Below are 17,983 nucleotides of genomic sequence, written 5' to 3' on the forward strand. Positions count from 1 at the left end.
CCACCCTGGGCGAGGAGGGCTGAGGTTAGGGAACACCCGTGGATGCTCTGATACTGGTCCTCGGCCTTGGGGGTGACAGTGATGAGGAACTGGGTGCACACATGAGTGGGGCAGCCAGGCCTGGCCAGAGAAGGCACACACACGTGTACAGATGTGTTTACCCATGTACAGGTGTGCATGCACGCACACAAACACATTGCAGGCAGGCATGTGGCCACCTCAGGCAGCGGAGGACCCCATCTCTGGGCCCTGCTGACCCGGGCAAGGCCCCACTGTGATGCGTGCCATGACCTCACAATGTCACTGGTGCTTAGCACCAATCCGCTCTCAGGCCTGCCTCTGTGTTCTACGGCAGTTACACGTGCACAGTGGTATCAGCTACACACGCACAGTGGTATCTGGGAACAGTTTTGTGGTCTCAAAGGTTTTCTACCTGAGAGGCATAACGCAGGCCAACTGATTCATCAGAATCAGGTGAGTGCGACCTGCTCTCTTCCCTCCAGGCTGACTTGGGGACAGTGGCTATGCTGTGGGCGGTGTTGGCCTCTGGGCAGCTACCGAGGAGGGTCATCCCTGAGCACTCACTGGTCGCCCGTTCTACACTGCCCGTGTAGACGATTGGCTCTTTCGTCCTCATGGTGGCTTCATAGAGTGAGTGCCATTCCCTAGTGTAGCCATTCGACAGTGAGACGTCTGGGGTCAGAGAGGCGGTAACCGGCCTGGGAATCCAGACAGGACCGTGGGTTTTGCTCTCAGCCCTGCAGTGCGCTGTGCTGGAATTCAGGCCTGAACCCTGTGACTTCCCTGCCCTAGATCCCAAGTCTTCCCAGGTTTCTCATCCCGATGGGGCAGAACCTGGCCCTGGCAGAGCAACTGGGATAGATCCACTGTGGGTGGGGGGGATAGGAGGGTCCTCAGAACACCTCTGTGCCCTAAACTGGGTCCTGATGGTGGCTGTGGGCCTCACTGAACACACATGGTCCCTTGTCCTGGGGAACCTTCTGCCTTGGGTAACTGTGGAAAATGAAGGAGCCCTGGAGGGCTGGCTGGGGGGAGACCATCTTCCCTTCTGTTCAAAGGGGTCCAGGCACTGGGGTTCTCCCCACGTATTTCTTGCTCTGTCTGGTCCTCTCGAGGCCTCGCCCTCCTTTTTCCCCAAGTGTTCCCAGGAGGGACGGTCCATCCAGGTGTTCTCCAGGACCAAGGACCCACTGTCCTTCCTCAGTGACATGGGAAAATGATGCCCCCTCCTGTAGGGACACCTCAGAATGGTGGAGTCCAGTCCCTCCCCGAGTGAGGGTTTCCCCTAGCACAATAGATCATTTTCATCCCCCAAACCGAACACCCTCCTGCTCAACTGGCATTATTCCTAAAGTGGCTTCTCTGTTCAGACTGAGGGGCCACGGGAGCCAATGTGATGAGTGGAGAAGAACAGAGCAGTCAGGAGAGATCTTGTTCCCTGTAGAAAACTGGGCATCTCTGTGGTCCCTGAGCATCCCAGGAGGCCGATTGTATAGCGACCTCTGGTCGCTGACCTCAGTCTCCCTCCACATCCCTGGAATAGCCCATCATGGGCCTTTCACCCTTGGCAGGTGGACACTATTCAACCTGCTGGGACAGGTGTGTCCCCATTTCATGGCAATTGGGGATGATGGGATTCTCTGTCCAGGTCCCACTGTCCTCAAGTCCTTGGGATGATGCCCACCCTGCTTGGGACTGGAGACTCCAGACACTTATGCAGGTGTGGGACACTAGGTCTGGCACCTTTTTACCTGGGGAAGGTGATGGAATCGGGGTTACATGGCCAGCCAGCATCTGGGAGCCTGGCGAGAACGGTTCAGGTGTTCTCCGAAACTCTCAAGTACAAGGTAACTTTTAGATGATTTTGTCTCACAGGATGATAATCATAGAGGATGCAGATAGTTTGCGGGCACAGGAGCGAGAGAATATCATCATGAACTATGAGAAGGTACAGGTCGGTCTGCTCCTTGGAGGGAGGCCTCTTCCAGTGCGCCCTGGTCAAAGGGTCCTGGGCTCCCTAGGAGCACAGAGTGGGCACAAGTGGCTACTACCCCCAGGCCCTTGCACCCTTTGCCTTGGACCCCTCACCAAGCCTCCCTCTGGGTTACAGGGACACCGAGCTGGGCTGCCAGACGACATGAGGCCTGAGCCTGTTGGAATCTACAACAACATTGATCGCTTTGGGATTGTGCAGTGAGTCCTCTGTGCTCCCCTCACCCCTGAAGCACCTGTCTCAGCTCAGGGATGGGTTTGCTTTTAGAAAGGCCTTTCCGAGGCAGGACTGTCTCACCGGGTCAGGCCAACCTGCTTTCCAGGGTCAGAACTCCTCTCTGGCTCCCCTGCAGGTCCAGCCCCAGGTTGCTGTTAGGCCAGAGGTGTGGGGCCCATCTAGGGAACGGGTGGGAATGGAGACTGGGCTAGGTCAGGCCCCTGGACTCTCAGCAGTTCTGTCCCCAAGTCAGCACAAGAGGAGCAGGGCAACCTGAGGGTTTGGCCATGTCTACTTGGAAACAACCCCAGTGAAATCCAAGGGTTCTGGCTACAGGGTGAGGGGACACCTGGCCTAGCCTCAGGGCTGTTGTCCAGCAGGTCTCTGAGGGCCCACCGGCCCCTGTCCTCCCTCATTTCCCTAGAGCTACAGCCCTCACTGTCCCCATGGAGAAGGGGGAACGGCATGAGAACAATGGGATCGGTGGCCCTAGGAGAATGGAGGAGAAGATGGGCAGGGACCTGTTATGGGCATCTCACCGTGGGGCCAGGGAGGCAGCCGGGCTTGTGGCTACAGACCCTGGGTCTGGTGCTGGGAAAGGAGCTGGGGCCACGTAAGAGGAGCCCAGCCAGGAGTCCATCCCTTAGGGATCATAGGATGGAGACACAGAGGATGCCGGGGGAGGTAGGGTGGGAGGCAGCTGATGAGCTGTGCCACTTCTGAAACGCAGGGTGTGTGGGTCAGGTGCAGGGAGAGGCAGGTGGAAGCTGGGAGTCAGAACCTGCAAGGGCCTTGGGGCTGTCAAGTGGGATGGGCCCCTGGTACACCAGGAGTACACCGGGCAGGTCTCAGGGCAGGCTCCCTTGACCCTGGTGGGGTGATGTGGTCACTCCCTGAGGGACTCCTGTGAGGGCCCTGTCGCCCACCCTGGGCGGCCCCCATCCCGTCTCAGGCCTGACCTTGCTCAGCTCCAGCAGAAAGCACCACCTCCAGTCCAGGACAAGCAGCCCCATTGTGCGGCCTGACCGCCCCCCACGCCAGGGGCCCCAGTTACTCTGGCCAGGCTGGACCCGCACTCCTTCTTCTCCTAGCACCTGCCCCTCCTGGGAGTCAACCCCACAGGAAGCGCTTTGTCCTCCCTTCCCTGTGTCTTTTCCTGGACTGAGCCCTGAGCTAGATAGGGACAGAGCCTGTCCTTTCTGGGGGATGGCTCCCAGTCTAGGGCAGCTCCAGGCCCTGTGCAGGTCGTCAGTTCTGCCTGGGTTTTCTTACAGTGAGACAGAGCTGCCTCCTGCCACTGCTCGGGAGGCTAAGGTAAGAGCCTGATGCATGGGGAGGGGGCTGGACCAGGGATGTGGGGACTGGGCGGGTGGTTGTTGAGGCAGAGGAGGCAGCTGGCCTGGGCGGTGGCAGGTGAGGACAACACGATGTCCCTGGGAGGGGCAGCACTCCCTGCTGGACCTGACCCCAGGTTGCTATAACTTTGGCAGCTTGATAAGATTCCAAAGTGAGAACCACAGTTGTGGCTTGGGGATGGCTGCCTGCCTGTGTCAGGACCCCACCTAGAGGCTGGGACCTGACCTAAGACTGCTGTGTCTGTGGCCTGAGGATGGCACGTCCTGGGGTCCCAAAGCCAGCCCACTGGTGCTCATTTGCTCAAAGGCTCTCAGCCCTTAGGGTCTGCCCTTCCCTGACTCCCTCCAGCTGGGTCCACCAGGGCTCCAGAGCCCAAGACCCAGCATCCACGGGCGGCTCTGGGAAGCCTGGCAGCTTCCCTAACTCCAACATTCCTCATTTGACAGCAAATGCGGCGGGAGATAACACAAAAGAGCAAGTGGATGGAAATGCTGCGACAATGGGAGACATATAAGAACAGTAAAAAGGTAATGTGTGGAGGGAGAGGCCCCCAGAACCACTTTCTGCAGAGACAGGGGACAGGCACCCCTGGCTATGGCCTGGCGCCATCAGCCTCTCAGAGGGCGGGTGGCACACTGTCCTCACCCAGAGGACTGCGGGCCTGGTCGGTGGTTTGCCTGCCTATTTATGCAAGCGTCACCTTGCTGGGAGGGAATCTGAATCTAGGACTGGAAACACCCAGAGCTCAAGGCTAGGGATGCCCTGGTGACCTAAAGGAAGGAAAAGGTTCAGATCAGAGTCCCGACTCTGAGTGCCCATCCACTCTTTCAATCCTGGGAAGGGAGACTGTGTCCCAGCTTAATGTCACTTCTAATGAGGAATCATGGGGCCAAAACCAACCATTTCCAGAATCCTCGGGCTCTGCTCCTCACTGGGGTCGCCCCGTGGCCTGTGACACCAGGTTGTTTTGTGCCCACAGCTGATAGATCGAGTATATAAGGGCATTCCCATGAACTTCAGGGGCCAAGTGTGGTCGGTCCTGCTGAACATACAGGAAGTCAAGTGGAAAAACCCCAGAACATACAAGGTACGCTCAGCCAGAGCACAACAAACAGGACAGGCCGTGTCAGGAGCCCAGGTCTCCAGCTGGAGGGAGCATTAAGCCCAGCCTGGGGGGTGGGTGGGATGGTCAGATGCACATCCTGGGCACGGACGGTGACATAGTCACCACAGACAAACTCGGCTCTGGTGACCCTCTCCAGCTTCAGTAACAAGCCAAAAAGCAGCTTTGTGCACAAGGAAACCTTCCTGCTTCCCTTCCTTCCGGAGTGCTGACTGTGGGCCGACTGCCATTTGGGGCAGGGAGTCTTCCATCTGTTCTGAGGCTGCTTCCTCCTGTTGGCCCTGCCCTACAGGTCATGAAGGAGAAGGGCAAGAGGTCATCTAAACACATCCACCAGATCGATGTGGACGTGAGCAGGACATTAAGGACTCACATCTTCTTCAGGGATCGCTACGGAGCCAAGTAAGCCTATGGGAACCACAGGGTCTCAGCAGACATGGAGTGAACGAAAGGGATGGGGGCTTCCCCGGAGAAGAGGCCAGGGTCACCTAGGAGGGATGACAGAGCTGCCAAGACCTCCCCTGACCCAGGGAGCAGCTGGCACCATGAACTGAGCACCTGGTTCCAAGCCCTGGGCCAGACTGGAGCATGTGGGGCCAGAAATGAGGAGGACCCTGTGGAGACAGAAGTCAGCAAACAAAATCATGCACAATGGTGAAAGGTGCTCTCCCTGACCCACGGGGACCCATGGTAGGACCCACGGGAGGGTGGCAGGATGGAGGGCCCATGAGCCTCTCCAGGCAACACTGACAGCACCAAATGCTGGGGCAACTAGGGGTCCTGGAAACTGTCATCCTGGTCTGCTGGGAACATGACATGGCACAGCCACTTTGGCAGCCAGTTTGGCAGCGACTCACAAAGCTCAATGGACTTGAACCACGTGTCCCCAAAGTATCACAAATATTGAACCCACTGATTTGAAAACTGATGTCCACATGAAACCTGCATGCCACGTCCACTGCTTGATTCCTCGTCACTCACACAAGGAGCCTTCGGGGACAGTCTTCAACATGGGAATGGGGAGAGCAAGGCTGGTTCTCTCTCCAAACGGAAGACTCAGTGAGAAAAGGGAAGGAGCCAGTGATGCCCGCACGAACGTGGGTGGATCCTAGATGCATTTTGCTGAGGGAAAGAAGCCAGACCCAATAAGCTATCACGTAGGATTCCCATTCCTGGGCCATTCTGGAAAAGGCCAAACCATAGGGACTGACAAGCAGTCTGGGTGGCCGGGGGCTGAGGGATCAGGGAGAGGCCGGGTGCATAGGGGCCACCCTGGAGACTTGGAAGATGAAGGAGTTGCTTCAGGAGGGGCTGGAGCAGTAGCCAGGATACTGCCCATTGGTTTAGAACCACGGAGGAACTGTACATCCAAAGACTGAGCTGGCGTGTGTGCAAATTGAAAAAAAAAAAATTATTCAGAGTGAAAAGGATCAGACAAGTCACTGTACAACTGGCTATCTGCATGTCACAGATGTGGATTTTCCTGAAACATTCCTCAAAGTCAAAGACCCTGAAGAGCTCACTGCTTATCTGGTGAATCATCTGAACCTGAAATGGGATTTGTTGTTAGGCTTTGTAGACAAACTGAAACTAACGGCATCTGCACAAAACAAACAAAAGCCACCTTTCTCTGTTTCCTAGGCAGCGGGAACTATTCTACATCCTCCTGGCATATTTGGAGTATAACCCGGTGAGTATTCCCAGCAGTGATGTTTCCAGGCAGTATTTCCCTGTTCACAGGAGTGGGTGTCTGGTGGGGTGCTCTCGCTTCTTTTAAAGTTAGTATTTGTGAGCCACCAGGATATAGGAGGTAGAACTCCAGATCACTGCTGGCATAAACCTCCAAGCAAGGGGATGGTCTCAAGGAGTCAAGCTGAGACACAAAGGAGTCGGGGCCTGGACTCCTGGTGTCACCTGGGTCTGACCACCACTTCAAAGAACAAGAAATGATGCCCTCCTCCTGGGGCTGCCCCAAAGCCCAGGAGCTTGGCAGGGTCACACGCAGGACGGTGCCATCAGGAGACATTTTGGACAAAGTGCTGAAGTGCCTGATGGACTTGGCTCTTGTCATGAAATGAATTTGCACCCTGAGGAAGCCTCTTCTTCAGAGGAAGCCTCCCCAGTCACCTCTACCCTCTCCAATGACATGAGTCCTCCCAAGAGACCTCAGTCCTCCCAGGTGATGTCCTTTCACAGTGACTCTGGCTCTTGCAGGAGGTGGGCTACTGCAGGGACCTGAGCCACATCGCGGCCTTGTTTCTCCTTTATCTGCCTGAGGAGGATGCATTCTGGGCACTGGTGCAGCTGCTGGCCAGTGAGAGGCACTCCCTGCAAGGTAGGTGGACAGCTGCCCATGGGACCTCATACAGCCAGACCCAGGGACGGCCACCCTGGCCAGGTGATCTCAGCTTTCAGCCAAGACACCTTCCTTGTGTAGGCAGCTCCTTGGGAGTCTTCAGGGTGTCTTTGCTGAGGGTCCCACAGGAGTCCGTGGCTGACCCCCAAAGCCCAAGTCAGACGCCTTTCATCCCCATCAGCGGAGGGCATCTCATCCTCCCCGTGGCCACCCTCTGTGTCCTGCTGCCACGCCCTCTGGCTCTGATTCTGTGTAGCTGACTCTCCACCCCCAGAGTCCTCCTGCCCTCCAGCTGCCCAGGCTCGTGCTGCCCTTGGTGCCCACAAATGGGCCGACCAAGCCCAGATGGCAGCATCTCCCCATCCCGTGTCCCCTGGCCCGACCCCACTTCCAGGAGACGACCAGGAAGCCCAGCACCCACCCTGTTCTGGCCGCCATGTGGTGGCCTTAAGTCAAGCTTGCCCTTTTTGCACCCTGGTCCAGGAGGCCTCTAGGGAAACCTGCAGCCAGACTCCAGGGGATGTTCCTGACCCACCTCCCCAGGGTAAAGGCTGCATGGTGAGGTCACCAGATGGGAGGGTGAAAGGCCTTGCGGTTTGGGGGCCTCTCCAGCTGCCCAGCTCTTCCAGCTGATGACTCCACATCTTGGGGAAAGGGTCTGATTTCATGATGGACTGGGGGTTTCTCAGGATTCCACAGCCCAAATGGCGGGACAGTCCAGGGGCTCCAAGACCATCAGGAGCATGTGGTCCCCGCGTCACAACCCAAGACCATGTGGCGTCTGGTGAGTTTATGGCGTCTGGTGAGCAAGCTTGGGCTCTTCTCCAGAGGCCCTGCATCCCGTGGCGCTGGTGACTGGCTGAGTCCCAGCCACTGGCTGACCTGGGATGTCGGGTTCTCCATGGGCCGGGAGTTGGTCTATAGGACAGAGGCACAGGGATGGGGGCCCAGTTCCAGCAGAGCAGGGCAAAGGGCAGTGTGTGCACCGGGAGTGTGGGAAGGGGACGGTGTTGTGGGGAGCCCTGGACATGGCCCATTGTTCTGCACTAAGGGAAGGGTCTTCAGAGGCCCTGGAAGAGGGAGGTTTTTAGGGCAGCCCAGGGGGCCCTGAGCACCTCTGTTCCTCCCGTCAGGACAAGGAAGGTCTTTTCATGCAGAGTTCCTCATTAGGCTGGCTTCTCCAGATGTTGAATGACGGGGTAAGAAGGCACAGGGAGACCCTGGCTCAGGGACCCTCCTTGCCCTGCAGTGCCCTGCTTCCCCAGTCCGGGGCTCTGGCTCACCCACAGCCCACAGGAGGCTCCGCCCACAGGGGGGCCCTCACAGGACACCCAAGCAAAACCCTCTGCCCAAGAGGGGTCATCCCAGGGCAATGACTGGCGCTCAGGACCAGCCTTACAGGCAGACTGGGCCAAGACCTGATTTGGGAGGGATCAGGGAAGCCTCAAGCCCTGGGCAAGTCCCTCTCTCCAGGAGCCACACCCCCACTGCAATGAGTGCCCCCCATGAGGAGCTGCAAGACCTTGTCTGACCCAGCGCCCTGGAGGACTCAGGAAACCCTCATGGAGAAGATCACTGACTCTGGGAACAGAAGCCCCAGTGGGCTCAGTTCGAGCCACCAGCCCCAGCCTGGAAGGGCTACAGTCTCCCACACCTGCTATCCCCACAGATCTCTCTTGGGCTCATCCTGCGCCTATGGGACGTGTATTTGCTGGAAGGAGAACAGGTGTTGATGCCGATGACAAGCATTGCCTTTAAAGTTCAGAGGAGTAAGTCTACATGTGCCCAGTGGGGCCTGGGGAGCCCTGGAGTCAAGGCCCCGACTTACCCAAGGGCAACTTCCTCACACTGTCCTCATGATCCTCTGTTCTGGCCCAGAGGGAGGTCTGGGTGGGCTGGGCAGGGCCCAGTGACACCGACCCCGTCCCCCACATGACCCAGATGAAAGTCAGGAGTGTTGTGAGCACTTCCCTACCCACTTCCCCCGGCCACAGTCTCCTGTGCACATCTGAACCCCTGGGGTGGCCACAAAAGATTCCCGCATCGCCTAGTGGGAGACTGAAGTGGCCATGGGGTATCAGCTGTGCCCCCTCCCAGGGAACTCTCCTGGCCTGATGTCCACCCTGTCCCTAGAGCGCCTCATGAAGACATCCAGGTGTGGCCTGTGGACACGGTTTCGGAACCAGTTCTTCCATACCTGGGAGTTGGATGATGACTCTGTGCTCAAGCATCTTAGGGCCTCTATGAAGAAACTAACAAGGAAGCAAGGGGACCTGTCACCCCCAGGTGGGCTCCAGTGCCATGTCCCCTCCCATGTCACCCTCTGGGGCAGTTAATAATGGGAGAGTCCCCGAGACCCGCAACCCTACTACCTGGGCCTTCCTCTTCACCTTTTCTTCCTCCTCTTCCTCCTGGACTCTAAGAAAGTACAGGAGGCCCACCGGTCCTCAGGGCAGGCGCTCAGTGCGTGTGTACTGGATGTGTTGTGCCGACAGGAGGAGGATGTGGGCAAGACCCTCCAACAAGCCCCCTCCCACATTCCACAGTGTCTCTGTCTCCCCATCACAAGGCTGTCAAGGGCACTAAAGAAGCCAGACCCATTTGTGGATAACCCCAGGCCTCCCTGCAAGCACCCACAGCCTCAGACAGCAGCAGAGGCCCCTCACTCCTGCACGCTCCTCCAAGGTTGCCAGGACAACCAGCCTTGAGCCAGGGAGACAAGGGAATCGGGTGTCCCTGACCCCAGAGCATTCAGGGAGAGGGCACAGGCTGCACCCCAGGCGAGAGTCAGAGCCAAGAATTCAGGCAGATGTGGGAACGGTCAGTCCTGGCATGGACTGGGCAGCCCAGGAAGGCAGAGGGTGACCCACCTCCAGGTCCCGTCACCCACTGTGGAGATGGGTCCCCATGTGAGGTGACAAGGGGCTGTGTGGCATCCAAGTTCCCTCCCACCTGAGTTCTCACTGGGGGCTGTATCCCTGGTCCAACAGCCCTGGGACGAGGGTGTGTGGTAGGAATCCCCCAGCCAGTCCGAACCCTGGGGGCAGTCCTAGGAGCTACCTGTCATGCCCTGACAGCTTCCCCATGCCAGGTGGCACACACCCCTCCCTCTGGGATCAGCAGACTACAGGCGTGTCCTCAGTGTCAGGCCCCGGGGGCCCCACACAGACCCCGAGGACTCCAGAGACCCAGGCAGGTGGGGCCCAGCCGGGAAAGGCCTGCATGGGCTCATTAGAGACGCTGACCATGTCTGTTTTCCTTTCAGCCAAACCCAAGCAAGGGTCCTCAACACCCAGGCCTGTGCTGGCTTCACATGGCAGGATGACCCTCCGCAAGGGGGACAGACAGGCCCCTCCAGGCCCACCAGCCCGGTTCCAGCGGCCCATTTGGCTAGTTTCCCCACCATGGGCACCTCGTTATTCCACATCCTGTCCTGGTGGGGCTGTCCAGGAAGACACCTACCCTGTGGGCACTTGGGGTGTGCCCAGCCCAGCCCCGGCTCAGGAAAGATCTCAGGGTTCCTGGAGATTCCTGGAGTGGAACTCGATGCCCCGGCTCCCAACGGACCTGGATGTAGGGGGCCCTTGGTTCCCCCATTATGATTTCGAACAGAGCTGTTGGGTGCGTGTCCCTTCTGAATGTGTCCTGGACAGCCCCGGGACTGTGGGACAGGGCCAGCTCGAGAAGCCCACGGGGACCCTGACACCAGGCCCTGCCCAGGCCCATCAGGACTGAGGGAGGCAAGGAGGTAAACCACTACAACAGGGCACCCCATCTGCGGACAAGAGACTTGCACCCAATTTCTAGAATGGCACCGTACCCCAGGAGGACCAGCTGGCCACCTGCTGGCAGGCGGAACACCCTGCGGAGGGGGTGAGATTGATTTTCACTGCACTGAGCCACAGTGTGGACATGGACTTCCAGCCCTGCACTGCACCCAGCACTGATTCCAACCAGGACACCCCCGTCGCAGCTAGGGACGAGCAGCAGCGCGCTCCCACCTCAGGGCCTTGCCTCTGCCGCCTCTACTTGGAAAATTCTCAGTTCCCTCCAGGCTTCTAGAAGCATCTAGGGCAGGGCTCATGGCTGGATAACTTCCTGAGGCTTAACAACCCAAGCAAACTTCACGGCCTCATTTTATTTTTTGTTAAACTTATGAAAATTTATTAAGAAAGTGTGCAGCTCGAAAGACCTTCACAGATGGGACACACCAGCCCCCAGATCACAAAGCCAACCATGCCCAGCCCCTCCCAGCACCCCCAGCCGTGTGACCAGCTTTCTGAATTCCCACAACACCGTGTGCCTGCCTTTGTATTTTCAACTCATAGACGGTTAACCCCTTCATGTTTTAAAATAAATGTTTTCTGTTGAAATTATTTTAGCTATAAAAGATTGAAAAGGCACTACAGTGGCCTCCTATACCTTCCATCCAGCTGCCCCTAATAATGACGTTTTGCAGTACCATGGCACATAAGAAATTTAGACTGGGTGTGATGGCTCACACCTGTAATCCCAGCAATTTGAGAGGTGGAGGCAGGACGTTCAGGTTCACTTGAGTCTAGAAGTCTGGGACCAGCCTGGAAAACACAGGTGGACCCTGTCTCTAGAGAAAAGTCAAAGAAATTAGCCAGTCATGGTGGCATGTGCCTATAGTCCCACCTAGTCAGGAGGCTGAGGCAGAACTGCTGGAGCCCATGAGTTCCAGAACGCAGTGAGCTATGACTGCACCACTGCACTACAGCCTGGGTGACCGGGTGAGACTTCCCCTCTTAAAAAAAATTAGTAATTTAACGTGGGTATAATCCTATTAACTAAATAATAATGTGAACTATTATCTAAGGTTATTAAGGCTGGAATCATCTCATTTTTGCCTAACTTCTCATACCTGTCCCAAGATCCCACTTCAGACTCACTCTCTGCCTTCAGCTCATGTCTCCTCAGCTTCCTCCAGATGGTCCAGCAAACACACACCTGGGCTGAATGGTAGAGCTGATTGCTCGTACACAAGGGGAGACCTGTGGGCAGGGGTTTTCAAACTTATACAGCAAATGAGTTTTCCATGGTGTTCTGGAAAGCGCCCTTTGAGAAACACTTTGACAGTGAATCCAGGCTCCAGTATCCATCAGCTGCTCTAGTGAATTTTGTGGAAGCTCAGTGAACACCTGCTCTGCAGGGTGCATGTGAAAGGGGTGAGGATGAGTAAGCTGCAGATAAAGAAGACAGGACACAGGGGGTCTGTCGTAGCTCTGTCCCCTGCCTTCAGCACTGATGGATCCAATCCAACTCTTAGGGAATGGTGGCCACCTGCTGGGCCAGCTCCAGGCTCTGAGGATCTCAGAGTGAGTGACGCAGAGCCAGGCTTTGCCCTTGGGGAACTCTCCAGCATACACCTCCCTCTACCCTCCCAGCGCCCTGCAAAGCAGGCGTCAATGTCATTGTTAATGCACAGAGGAGGAACCTGTTAGGTTGATGGGTTTTCCAGGGTTGCACAGCTTCTAGGAGACAGGTGTGACCCTGAGGACAGAGCACAGAGCAGTGTAATGCCAGGTTGGAATGAGCTGTGATCTGTGCCATGTAGAGGCCTAGGCCAAGGTGGGAGTGACTGATGACCAGGTCAGCCAGGTCACTGAAAACACTCTTGGGTCCTCACCTGCTGGCTCCCAGGAGTCCGGAACTGCCAGGAGAGTGGTGGCAGGTCCCCCATCCTCAGCTGGGTGTGCCCGGATAGAATAGCAAGGCGATGGCCCATTTCCCCGGCCATTCCCTCTGGGCGCCGCTGTGACCTACTCATTCCAATCTTGTGGGAATATTTCCACACACAATTGCAAGTAGCAGTGGACGTGGTGAGAGGCGTTTGGACATGGGATAGGCAGTATTTTGGAGGCAGAGCCTCCAGGACTCGCCGACGGGTTAGCTGCGGGGCTTGAGCGGGGAAGGAGAATCGAGGATGATGTGTTCAAATCGGTGCATTCACTTCCGCTGTGCCACGCCTGTGCTGGGCACTGGGAGAGACAGATGAGCACAGGAGTCCCGGCCGGGGGGAGGTGTGGGAGGAAGCCCAGAGTGTCTACTGGGAGCTGAGGGCTTGTGTCCACCTCAGCGCCATCCAGGTTCTCTGTATGGACAAGTATAGGCTGAGCTGCCTGGAGGAGGAGCAGCTGCTGTTGGTGGTGACCAGCACGTTCCGGAATGGAGACTGCTCTGGCAACGGAGAGGTGGGTGGCCTGAGGTCTGGATGGTCTAGAGGGTTTTAGGGTGCAGGAGGACCCAGGAAAGGGTCTGGGGGATGCAGGACATCCTACGGACGGCATTTGGGAGTCAGTGCTCAGGTCACTCCGGGTCACTCAGGTCATTTGCCGGCCTCTGTCATAATTATTGCCATATGAGAGTGCCACCTCTCCTATGACATATTTTATGTATTTCTGTGAATGGCCTACTTGTTCGTATGTACAAACTCATGTTTAAAGGAAACTTCTATCACTCTCACAAATGGAAAGCCAGCAAAATATAAATTCAATGAACACAAAATGGAGTCAATGAATTTTAGCTAGATACTATTCCCTGACCAAGGCCTGCTGGAGGTGGTACAACCAGGGTTTGAATTGAGATCTGCCAAGCTTTTGAGTTTCTTCTCTTTCCCCCACACCGGGGCTCCTGAGTACTGCATTACTGACATCAGGGGCCAGACAGTTCTTTGTGATGGGGCTGTCCTGCGCCTGGCAGGATGTTTAGCAGCTTCTCTGGCCTCCACCCACTGGAAGCCAGGGGAATGCAGAAGGGGCTCCTCCTTCTCCCATTTAGTCCTCAGGACAATATAGGACATAAATGTTGTGTCTTTTATTTTATAAATGAACAAAATGAGACTCAGAAAAGTTTAAGTGAGTTACCTAAGAACACACCGACAGCAAGAGGTAGAACTAGAAAGTGAACACAGGTGTCCACATGGGACAACAACAAAGTTCAGGTTCCAGCTTCCTTTGAGTCTCTCATTCCAACAATTACCATCGTCTGGATATGAGCTGAAGTACAGGAAACCTGGGGCTGAACTCTCCTCCCATCAGGCCTAGGAGCCTCAGACCAGAACCCCAGCCCACGGTCTCCCAGTCATCAGGCCACTGGAGTGAGCTGGCATCCACACTAGCCTGGTTTCCCAAAGCTGCAGGGATGCCAGTCTCACTGCGGATGAACAAAATGAAGGGCATTTGCTTCTCCTGCAGGCTGTCGGGATTGAACACAGATTCCTTTTCTTGATCTCTTCTCCCGCAGCACAAAACAGAGTGGTCCACCCCCCTCCCGGTATCCCAAGGCTTTGTTGCCAGTTCTCTTTAATTTCTCCCAGTCTCGCAGTGCACCCCACCCTCATCTCTGTGGCAACCTTTCTGTTCTATCCTCTCAACAGCTGGATCACAAGAACTCTTGGAAAGCCCCTTAACAAGCTACATCCCAAATTGTCATTCCCCCGTGTCCTCAGCCAGTGCCCAGGCCTAACTTGCTCTCCTGGGGTGACTTACTTTCCTGCCCAATATGGTTTCATCATCTGTAAATTGGGGATAATGAAAGTCTTGATCCTGATATTTGACTCTCAAAGTAGAAGTAGCAAGCTCAGCCAAGTCACTTAAACAAGAGGAGACGTTCCTTCTGAACCGAAAGGGCACTGGTCACAAGGGCCACTCCTGTTTCTCTCAGGCCTCTCCAGCACACCCTTGGCTCAGCCAAAGAAGAGACTCAGGCTGTGCTTCTGTGCTGTCAGGATAACATAGGTACCTAGTCCTCGACCCTGCGACTTTAACAGTTTCCTTCTGTGGCTCAGTTCTACAGCTTCAGTGACACAAGGTGGCTTTTGCTCAAAATAACCTTTGATAAGTTAAGTTACTCCTCTGCCACTCTAAGTCTGTGTGGAACAGTTCTAAGTAAGAGATGTTTATTCCTCTGATCCCGAGGAAGGGAAGAAAAGGCAATGACATTAACCGTGTGTTGGACTTCAGCCTCTGGAAAACCCTGGTATTGGCTGCTGCCAGTGCAACCTGGGATAGCGTCATAAACATCAAGCGATGCCAGGAGGCCCTGCTTCATTCAGGGAGCAGGGAGTCGGGACGGGCATGCATATCCGTTCTTATTCAGCAGAGACACTTCCTCTTTATCTATTTCTGGGTGAGAACCAGCACCATTTCCCTGGTGACAGGGGCCCCAGCTAGGAACCCTACAGGGTAGGATGCTACCCTACCCTAGACATCCAGCAGGGAAAATGCCATTTTACAGATGCAGGAGTGGTTAGACTTTGAAATGTTCATGCTGGACTACAACACCACGTGGGTTCTCAACTGTTTATGAGTTTCTGCGCTCAGGCACATAAGGCCCCAGCAGAAGCAACCTGAGAGTGGACCTGAAACGGCATGGCTATGTGTGTCTGCTGGGGAATCATAGAGAAGGTTTCTGTTCAATATGGACCTCAGGGCCAATTTAGCCTGGCCCCAATCCCAGCACCGCCACTCACCAGCCTTGACTGTCAGCAAATCACTTTGTTCTCCGAGTTCCAGCTCCCTTGTTTCTCTAATGGGAATTGGATATCTCACTATAACCCTGCTTTTGTGCAACTGGCACACATGAGTCGCTTGCGAAGTGTGAAAATCCCTCTTCTCCTTCTGTTTCCCTGCTGATCAACGGATGTGGCCGAAAGCTGACTTTAGCCAAAAGTTAAATTTTTGCAAAAATTTTATATAAATTTATATTAAATATAGAAATAGGAACAAAAGGGCTAAATCTGCCTGTGTTACAGGATCTTAGCTGATGCGAAGAGCTCAAAAGACCTGGGTCAATTACATAGTCTCTTTCTCTGCCAAGCCAATTAAACAGTCCCTAAAATAAAGGCTATGGGTCTTGGGTTCTCCCAGAACTTTGAGAAATGAAGAGGGGGCCTCTGTGCTGGGTTGTGTGAATTACACCTCTCACCTGACAGTGGCTTGTGGTGTCCCTGGAGTCTAAAAGCTACATGATGCTCCCTGGGAAGTGGCTGCTTTCTGACTGGTATGCTTGGATCTGTGCCATGGACACTCACTGGTGGCCCAGAAATCTGTACTTATTTGAGGCTGATCCAACTTTAAAAACTAATGTGTCCGCTGTACCACTGTTCTCCTCTTCACTGACCTTTCCTTTCTCAGTTTCATGCTGAAACCCCAAGAATCACAAATATTACCTTTCTACAAAATGCACCATGATGTCACCCCAAAGTCTTCCGGCCTCACCAGCCTATAGGAGGGAATGAAATTACATCTGAAATACAGCATGAACTGCCACTCCCTGAATGTAATATGACTGTAGTATTCCACAACTATAAAACCGCCATTCTTTCAGAAAAAAATCATAGTTGTTCCATGGCGGGCAAATCTATGCAAACCTACCCCCAAAATACAATGAATCTGAGCAGCGGAAGAAAGCGGCTGACAAATCCTACCTCTTAGAAAGTGGCTGGGCGTGGTGGCTCATGCCTGTAATCCCAGCACTTTGGGAGGCCGAGGTGGGCAGATCACCTGAGCTTGGGAGTTCGAGACCAGCCTGACCGACATGGAGAAATCCTGTCTCTACTAAAAATACAAAAAATTAGCACATACCTGTGGTCCCAGCTACTCGGGAGGCTAAGGCAGGAGAATCGTTTGAACCCGGGAAGCGGAGGTTGCAGTGAGCTGAGATCGCACCATTGCACGCCAGCTTGGGCAACAAGAGAAAAACTCCGTCTGAAAAAAACAAAACAAAATAAACAAACAACAAAAACATAAAGTAATATTTAATAGGAACTTACAAACAGAAGCCATGTCAGTGTCTGGTGGTGGAGAGATGAGATGGTAGATCCCCGCACCGTTACCGTGCAGACCCAGGGCTGATATCCCACAGGGAGAGAGTATACTTGATTCAGAAGTGATGTGTAGGACAATTAAAGTATGATAACAGCAAAGCGGTTTTGACCTAAGGGCAGGATTTACAGTAAGTATGTGATCTTACACACGGAATACTAGACAAACTGGAAACCATTTTTTTTTTTTTTTTTTTTTTTTTTTGAGACGGAGTCTCGCTCTGCCGCCCAGGCTGGAGTGCAGTGGCCGGATCTCAGCTCACTGCAGGCTCCGCCTCCCGGGTTCACGCAATTCTCCTGCCTCAGCCTCCCCAGTAACTGGGACTACAGGCGCCCTCCACCTCGCCCGGCTAGTTTTTTGTATTTTTTAGTAGAGACGGGGTTTCACCGTGTCAGCCAGGATGGTCTCGATCTCCTGACCTCGTGATCCGCCCGCCTCGGCCTCCCAAAGTGCTGGGATTACAGGCTTGAGCCACCGCGACTGGCCGACAAACTGGAAATCTTAATGGTCTTCCCAGAGCAGAGGTTAATCTGAAGTCAACGTGGCAGATTAGCATCCAACGTGGAGTTGCTTTGGCCTCCACACAGCGACTTCAAGAAATTAAGAATCCCCAAAAGTAGCCACTGTCTTTAGGAGTACAGTGGAGGGCGGCGGCAGTGGTGGTCGTGGTGGTGTTGGTAGAAGAAAGAGGTTAGACTGACTTGTCAAAGTGATGCAACTAATGAGAATTTGCAATGTCTTAATCAGTTGCTGCAACAAAAGTCAATTGTCCCAGAGCTCAGTGACTTGAAATAACAGTCGTTCCCATGAATCTGTCAGTCAGCTAGAGGATCAGAAGGGGGTCAGCTGATCTGTCAGTCAGCTAGGGGGTCAGAAATCCAAGTCTTACTGGTTTAACTGGTTATTCTTTACTGGTTATGCCTCCCTGTGTGACATCCAAAACTGGTGTATGTGAACAGCAAGCAGCTTTCCTCCAAGTGGTGATTCCGGGACCAGGCTCCTTCCATCTTGTAGTCTTCACCAGCTTCAACGCGTGGCTTCCAAGACAGCTTGCTTATGTGCTTCATGCC

At 54.7% G+C, this 17,983-nt stretch overlaps 1 protein-coding gene across 2 annotated transcripts; it reads left to right on the top strand.

Moving 5' to 3' along the window:
- Positions 1-333: 333 nt before the first annotated feature.
- On the top strand, positions 334-11,019 carry LOC139359578 (TBC1 domain family member 3L-like). 2 transcript variants are annotated; one of them, XM_071082780.1, is made up of 14 exons: positions 334-474; positions 1,897-1,969; positions 2,132-2,214; positions 3,505-3,544; positions 4,033-4,113; positions 4,566-4,673; positions 5,002-5,111; positions 6,351-6,399; positions 6,924-7,044; positions 7,755-7,849; positions 8,199-8,264; positions 8,735-8,834; positions 9,199-9,351; positions 10,331-11,019. In XM_071082780.1, the coding sequence occupies exons 2-14, from the start codon at positions 1,898-1,900 to the stop codon at positions 10,798-10,800; spliced, it is 1,548 nt and encodes a 515-aa protein (XP_070938881.1). In that variant the 5' UTR covers positions 334-474; position 1,897; the 3' UTR covers positions 10,801-11,019. The 2 variants fall into 2 exon arrangements, with proteins under 2 accessions (XP_070938881.1, XP_070938880.1); XM_071082779.1 differs by lacking the exon at positions 334-474 and adding an exon at positions 1,637-1,741.
- The last annotated feature ends 6,964 nt before the right edge of the window (positions 11,020-17,983 follow it).

The sequence above is a fragment of the Macaca nemestrina genome, chromosome 17, assembly GCF_043159975.1.
Source record: "Macaca nemestrina isolate mMacNem1 chromosome 17, mMacNem.hap1, whole genome shotgun sequence".
Taxonomy (NCBI): Eukaryota; Metazoa; Chordata; class Mammalia; order Primates; family Cercopithecidae; genus Macaca; species Macaca nemestrina.